Source organism: Electrophorus electricus, chromosome 17 (assembly GCF_041902795.1).
Source record: "Electrophorus electricus isolate QZ-2024a chromosome 17, ASM4190279v1, whole genome shotgun sequence".
NCBI classification, from domain to species: domain Eukaryota; kingdom Metazoa; phylum Chordata; class Actinopteri; order Gymnotiformes; family Gymnotidae; genus Electrophorus; species Electrophorus electricus.
In genome coordinates this window covers 19,039,887-19,047,500 of record NC_137513.1, presented here as the reverse complement: position 1 = coordinate 19,047,500, position 7,614 = coordinate 19,039,887, and the positions used below count along the sequence as shown (strand labels likewise).

The window sequence follows — 7,614 nt, the reverse complement described above, 5'->3', positions numbered from 1 at the left end:
GAGCTGTGTTTGTGGGCTGGGAAATGATCAAATCCAGTTGGGTATATTTATGTATTTGATTGGGCATTTGTCATGGTCAGCTTCACCACAATATCTTAACACAATATCATGGGGGCTTAAATATTTTCAGGATGGTGGAAGTGTTTCAGGCCTGGACTGATTCCCAGTGCTCCCACACTAACCCCAGGAGTTAACCCCCTCCACCGTTTCCCCATAAGCACTGACCACACTGGCCCTCCGTCAGGGAATGTATTGATAGACAGTGACATTGACACTGTACTAATGTTCTCCAAAGCGTTAATAGGTTGGTAGACTGGTGTAAGGAAACTGCTTTAATCATTAACACAAAGGGACTGAGGGATTGGTTTTACCCCAGGCTCTGTGCATTTCCTGTAACCATTCATAACAATAAAATTAAGTAGGTTAAGTCTTACAAATGAACACAATATTCATATTGACTTTGTCTGCAGGAAAACACAGCAGTCAATCAGTTTTCTCCATAGACTAAGATCTTTTGGGCCAAACAATCAAATGTTGTTTTATATGTCTGTAATTCAAAGAGTGATGCAGTATGGTGCATCTTGGTCTTGCTGTCCATCTGTGAAATTAGGGCTTCAACTGTTTAGACTGATACAAATCTATTGGTCAGTCACTGGAGTTTTAATGTAGCTTATAACAACTGTTTGGAAAACGAGTTTATCGCACTAGTGTATATGAACTTATGCCCTTAAAAAAGTGGTTTAGTCCCTTGGTTAAGACTCATTAAGTTCAAGAAATCTTTTTTATAATAAACATTTGATCATGCACCACTTTAATGAATAAGAGCAAGTATGTTGATCACTGTTAATTAACCACAGTTAATCAATAAATAAGAACAAGTGTGATGATCACGGTTAAATAACCACAGTTAATCAATAAATAAGAGCAAGTATGATCATTGTTAATTAACCAATCGATGAATTAGAGCAAGGGTGTTGATCACTGTTAATGAAACAGTTAATCAATAAATAAGAGCAAGTGTTACATATCCTTTAAGAAAAATACCTACTCCACTCCTGGAAAGATAAATAAGTGAACCTACACCAGAGTTTTGATAAATAAGACAAATAAAGTAAATAAGTGAACGTACACCAGAGTTTTGATAAATAAGACAAATAAAGTAAATAAGTGAACGTACACCAGAGTTTTGATAAATAAGACAAATAAAGTAAATAAGTGAACGTACACCAGCGTTTTGTATGTGGGAAAAGATTTAATGGCAGGCAGGTAATAGCACCTGGTTGAGGACACACTCACTCACAATCACTCAGCAGTAAGAGTAACTTTAAGAGTGTCAACACTGTCACATCCTTATAACACTTCAATTAAAACATAAAACAGAAACTTTCAGGGTATATGGAACCTTCACTGAAAATTTTATTATTGTATGAATGCGTTTAATCTGAAAGAGGAACCATCAGAGAGGCCTTTTATTTTTAAAGTGATGTGTCAAACTGTTTCATCATAAACTTGCGGCTGACCTCGTAGGCCAGGAAGAGGGCTCCGTTAGCGGGAAATGTGCGGATCAAAGTTGGGGTCAGACCAGAGTACAGGGCGAACACTCCTGAAAAACACATCACAGAGCCTGTGGTTTAAACTCCAAAATGTGCTCTCTGAGAGTCAACATTAACTAGAAAAACTATTATCTGGAAACACACAAGACCAGCAACCAATGAACACAGGAGACAACTTCAGGGACTAATGTAAGAGTAACCTAAGTGATGTAATGTCCAATGTAACACTTACAAGAAAGTAAATAAATCTATTAGACGTTCTTCAGTTAAGTGCAAAGTCACCGACTACCATGAAGAACTGGGAAAGGTTTGTTGTTGGTTAATACTGGTATCCCTAACCTTCTTGCCGTAGGATGGTGAGGAAAGTCTTAATAAATCCTTGCTGTTTCCCGGCCAGGGACAGGACCTGGATGCGGGACTTCACACAGTCTATAGGATACACAGCAATCCAGAGAAGTGCCCCTCCAAACCCCCCACTGAACATGAGAGGCACCACACCTGCAAACACAAACACACACACACACTCATCAGCCCCTCCTTACCAAAACCCACAACTGTGGTTTGTAGTCAAGCGAAGCTTACGTCCAAGCACATGACGGTTCATGAAAATGGAACTACATTCAGTCATGACATATGACCTTTTAACCACACAAAGTTTACATCAGGAATGGTAAGCTCCATGTTTTAAACCAACATATGTTGGTAGAGCAGGAGAAATATAGACAGACCTGCTACAGACAGGTTACCCATGTCCTCGTCTCTTATATAGTCGGGTTACCCACGTCCTCCTCGTCTCTGACATAGTCGGGTTACCCCGTTGTCCTCGTCTGACATAGTCGGGTTACCCCCGTCGTCCTCGTCTCTGACATAGTCGGGTTACCCCCGTCGTCCTCGTCTCTGACATAGTCGGGTTACCCCCGTCGTCCTCGTCTCTGACATAGTCGGGTTACCCACGTCCTCGTCTCTGACATAGTCGGGTTACCCACGTCCTCGTCTCTGACATAGTCGGGTTACCTATGTCCTCCTTGTCTCTGCCCATTGTTTTGGCAAACATCGAGCGGCACAGCTCATAGCCTCCAAAAAAGCAAAAGTATCCCGGGAACTCTCGGACCATGGTGGAGGTCAGGCCTTGGTAGAAGCCGAGAGGACCGTTCACCTTCAGGACATTTCTGATCACTGACCACACTGTGCTAGATGGGGAGACATTCAGAAAGAGTCTTTCAGTGGTCTGGACATAGTTCTACATCTGCCAGAAAATCACGTGAACGACTCGCCACACCGCATGGACAGAGCGCATTTCGCACGGCATTCTGCCGGTACCTCTTCTGGCCGCTGGCGACCTTCCCAGACTTCTCCAGCTCATGCATGGCCTGCAAACGGCACTTGACCAGCTCAGTGGGACACACCACCAAAGAGGAGAACATGGAGGCCACAGAGCCTGACAAGGCCTTCTGAACGGTCCTGCAACACAACACAACATCCTGTCACCAACGGCAACTTCTGAACGGTCCTACAACACAACACCACGTCCTGTCACCGACGGCAACTTCTGAGCAGTCCTGCAACACAACACAACATCCTGTAACCGACGGCAACTTCCGACTCCTCCACGTCCTAGTGACAGACATGACAGCAAACAAAAAGGTTACAGTGCCAAAGTCGCTTTCACTTACTTATTATACATATACCAGTCTGTAATAACTACCAATGGGGCGCAACTTTTTAAATAACAAATTTAGCATGCATGCAAAACAATAGATAATTAGCCACTGAGTTAATGAGTTAATCAACAGACAGAGTGATGAATTCCGCGAGCACGGCAAACAGCTTACGTGAGTTGGGATCCATTGTCCGAACCCAGCACAAATCGCACAGCATCCTGGCAGAAGCCGTAGCTCATGAAGAGCACCGCATTCTCTGACACGCTGGTCATCAGAGCGGGGATGGTGCCGTGGTAAAGGCCGCGGAAGCCCACCTGTCTGGAGACGGAGATGAAGCAGTGGACGAACCCTCGGTACATGTTGGGGAATGTCTGCATCTTCACCTTCGCTGTGTCAAAGGGCTGACCGCACAGCACACATGCTGTACCACCTTAAATGAACACAAACCACACACACGCCATAGCACCTTAAATGCACACAAACCGCACACACGCCGTACCACCTTAAATGCACACAAACCGCACACACGCCGTACCACCTTAAATGCACACAAACCCCACACACGCCGTACCACCTTAAATGCACACAAACCCCACACACGCCGTACCACCTTAAATGCACACAAACCCCACACACGCCGTACCACCTTAAATGCACACAAACCCCACACACGCCGTACCACCTTAAATGCACACAAACCCCACACACGCCGTACCACCTTAAATGCAAACCGCACACACGCCGTACCACCTTAAATGCACACAAACCGCACACACGCCGTACCACCTTAAATGCACACAAACCGCACACACGCCGTACCACCTTAAATGCACACAAACCGCACACACGCCGTACCACCTTAAATGCACACAAACCGCACACACGCCGTACCACCTTAAATGCACACAAACCGCACACACGCCGTACCACCTTAAATGCACACAAACCGCACACACGCCGTACCACCTTAAATGCACACAAACCGCACACACGCCGTACCACCTTAAATGAACACAAACCGCACACACGCCGTACCACCTTAAATGAACACAAACCGCACACACGCCGTACCACCTTAAATGAACACAAACCGCACACACGCCGTACCACCTTAAATGAACACAAACCGCACACACGCCGTACCACCTTAAATGAACACAAATGCACCTCACCCATTGGCTTTTAAGATGTTTAATACAATAATGTATATTGCACTGCATTAATTGGTCTATGTCCTGCTCACTAAAAATACAAAAAATGTTGTTGCTTGATAAATTAATTAGCCTGAATGCCTTAAAACTGCGTTCACTTAAATTCAAAAACAGTAAATAACCTGTGTTTTACATTCTATTAACATAGTATTTGACATTCAGTAAACCCTTCCTTTAAGGCAATTAGAATTAGGTTTTAATTACTTAATTTCTTCCTGAATTACCCAGGGGTCAGTGGGTGTTTGAATAAGTCCTTCTTTAATACGAAGGAGCAAACCAAGCTCTACATCCCAGCGCGCATGAACGCGGTGCTGTGCGGGTGAAGTGGTGGAGGAGACCGGACGTACCGCAGATCCCCGCTGACAGGTCTATGATGGCCTGGACGGCAGAGCTGTGCGCCATGGCTTGGGGAGCTGCTTAGCGCCTGCGGAGAGCGCACATTCACTTATCCATTACGCGGCCTCTGCACGTGGGTAGCGTGGTCACTAGTTGCCTAGCCAGACGTATTTCTAAACTTTAACAATGACATTGCGAAGTAAACACATGAAGCTTTAACGTGTTTCAGAGGGACATGAAGGGCTGTGCGCGCAGAGAACTGCCGCTAGTGTGGCAGATCCACGTGTCTCCAAAGACGCTCACATTCCTGTAGCGCAGCGTCAACGTTTTACATGAAATATAAGGGTCAGTCTAGAAACAACACAAACACTCTCTCTCTCTCTCTCTCTCTCTCTCTCTCTCTCTCACACACACTCTCACACACACACACACACACACACACACACACACACACACACACACACAGAGAGAGAAGCCTCCGGGCCTGGCACAGTGTTGCACGTTTTAACACAACCTAACTAGTAAAATTCTTAATTAATACAATTATTCTGTTTATGAAAACAACGTTAGAACGTTAGTAGAGATCGAGGCAGATAACACGCGCACGAGCGTGCGTAGCGAATTCTTCCTGCGTAGAGCTGAAATGGTGAAGTGTTAGTCCGAGAGAAACTGACCGCAAAACTGTGCGAAATCTTACACAAAATGTCAAAGTTGGGCGGCTGATCCGCTCTGGGCGTCGTCGGACCTTTAATGAAGGCGAAACCTGCAATGAAAATGTAAAAACGTCAAATAAGGAAACGCGTCCTCCAGAATGCAGGAACTGCTGAAAGTGACAGCAAGATGAAAGAAATGAAAATGAAAGAAAATTATCTCGCACCAGCGACCTCACACGAGCTTCCTGCTTCCTGATCTGACACAGCGCGTTATGTGCTCCCACTGGAACACGGCGAGATACGGCGCTCATCTTTCCCGTCACAAGGTAGACGTGACTTACACAACTCAGAAAGGGATTTGGCCAAGTGCGTAACGACGCCTGATGTGTCCAGAGCTGTAGAAACGCACACACGTCAAAACGTTTTACGTTTCAGCCACGTAGTGGCAGCGCTGCGAACGCTCATGTGGAGCTGATCTCAAAGCCAGAGGGCGCCCGCGAGCCAGTCCGAAACGAACGAGGCGAATGGAGGTGAACAGCCGAGAGAAAGATTAAGAGTTTCTCACCACGTGCGCAGGATCGTCATCATAGAAGTATGTAGAACACTAAAAACAGCAAAGAAAGCGCACATTTATATTTCCATGTATCTACAGCAAGTGGGTTTTGGGCCAGCAGGATGCTAGTAGGATTTCTGTTACTCTAGCAGTCCATCAGCACTCAGTACATCAGCACTCAGGACATCAGCACTCAGGACAGTCTTCTTCTTCCCAAATAAAGGAATAACCTTGATCAAGTGCAGATAGGTTTTCTCTGCACGCTTCTTCCATTGCTTGCTGAAGAGGCAGGTGGACATTGGTCTGGTGCTCATAGCCCTTTCAGCACCAATCCGAACAGAGTTCCTCAACTAGACTGAGAAATGGGGAGTACAGAGCCAAAGACTGTGAGGTTCTCGTGGTTGGTGAACCAGTCCCGGACCAAACTAACATTGCCTCCCTTTGTCTGAATGCATCTATGCATTGCCAATAGGACACAGCCTACAGGCATTACTGAATTACAGTATACAGTAGTAGAGCAACTGGCTCGCACACAGTCATCTCGCAGGTCTTCAGTTCTTCCACTGACCCTCTCACATGTACAGCTGTTTCAGAACGAGCTTGTGTTTTCACAAGGATGAGCAGAGTGTTGATAGACTGACACGGTTGATGTTCTGGAATGAGGTATGATCTGTAATGATTTGCTCTCACAGTTGATGTAGGCAGATGGTGTTGTTTTTGTTGTTGTTGGTGGTGGTGTTTGATGTTTGTTGGCCAGTTTCTGTTCATGGGTGAAGGGGTGTTGCCTTCCACCCCGAGGAGGTTGTTTGGCAGTTCTGTAGAGAATGCACGAATGTGATTGGTTAGAATCTTTTTTGCACACTGTGCTGTCATGCTGTACGCAGTACATGTACTGTAACATCAGAAGTGTGTAATATGTACTTCACAACACTGTATCTATTTTGGCATTCACTGAGGAGCATAGACCTGATATTATAGTTGTAGTGTGTGTTGTACTGTGATGGGAGATGATCTGCACCCAGTTCACAGCTACAATTTGGTGTCCAACACTGAAGACACACCCGTCCTCCAGTCTGAATGTCTCCAGGTACGGGCTGGTGTCCAACACTGAAGACACACCCGTCCTACAGTCTGAATGTCTCCAGGTACGGGCTGGTGTCCAACACTGAAGACACACCCGTCCTACAGTCTGAATGTCTCCAGGTACGAGCTGGTGTCCAACACTGAAGACACCCGTCCTCCAGTCTGAATGTCTCCAGGTACGGGCTGGTGTCCAACAGTGAAGACACACCTGTCCTACAGTCTGAATGTCTCCAGGTACAGGCTGGTGTCCAACACTGAAGACACCCGTCCTACAGTCTGAATGTCTCCAGCTACAGGCTGGTGTCCAACACTGAAGACACCCGTCCTACAGTCTGAATGTCTCCAGGTACAGGCTGGTGTCCAACACTGAAGACACCCGTCCTACAGTCTGAATGTCTCCAGGTACAGGCTGGTGTCCAACACTGAAGACACCCGTCCTACAGTCTGAATGTCTCCAGCTACAGGCTGGTGTCCAACACTGAAGACACCCGTCCTACAGTCTGAATGTCTCCAGGTACGGGCTGGTGTCCAACACTGAAGACACACCTGTCCTACAGTCTGAAT

The 7,614-nt window shown here is 46.1% G+C and overlaps 1 protein-coding gene across 6 annotated transcripts; it reads right to left on the bottom strand.

Annotated features, from left to right (window-relative positions):
- Nucleotides 1–1,232: 1,232 nt before the first annotated feature.
- slc25a15a (solute carrier family 25 member 15a) lies at nucleotides 1,233–5,796 on the bottom strand. 6 transcript variants are annotated; one of them, XM_081700330.1, is made up of 8 exons: nucleotides 5,639–5,796; nucleotides 5,459–5,524; nucleotides 4,773–4,849; nucleotides 3,386–3,532; nucleotides 2,874–3,014; nucleotides 2,568–2,743; nucleotides 1,893–2,051; nucleotides 1,233–1,603 (listed from the first exon to the last, which is right to left on the bottom strand). In XM_081700330.1, the coding sequence occupies exons 1-8, from the start codon at nucleotides 5,723–5,725 to the stop codon at nucleotides 1,476–1,478; spliced, it is 981 nt and encodes a 326-aa protein (XP_081556456.1). In that variant the 5' UTR covers nucleotides 5,726–5,796; the 3' UTR covers nucleotides 1,233–1,475. The 6 variants fall into 6 exon arrangements, with proteins under 6 accessions (XP_081556456.1, XP_081556457.1, XP_035390287.1 ...); XM_081700331.1 differs by having other exon boundaries at nucleotides 3,386–3,644; nucleotides 5,639–5,713; XM_035534394.2 differs by lacking the exon at nucleotides 5,639–5,796 and having other exon boundaries at nucleotides 3,386–3,644; nucleotides 5,459–5,616.
- Between the last annotated feature and the right edge of the window lie 1,818 nt (nucleotides 5,797–7,614).

What these genes read in the sequence shown, in the direction of transcription:
- slc25a15a (XM_081700330.1), bottom strand. Translation starts at nt 5,725, where the DNA reads ATGAGCGCCGTATCTCGCCGTGTTCCAGTGGGAGCACATAACGCGCTG. An exon ending in GCCCAACTTTGACATTTTGT is followed by an intron (nt 4,850 to 5,458) that starts GTAAGATTTCGC and finishes CGCTCTCCGCAG; the next exon opens with GCGCTAAGCAGCTCCCCAAG. An exon ending in GTCGCCAGCGGCCAGAAGAG is followed by an intron (nt 2,744 to 2,873) that starts GTACCGGCAGAA and finishes CTCCCCATCTAG; the next exon opens with CACAGTGTGGTCAGTGATCA.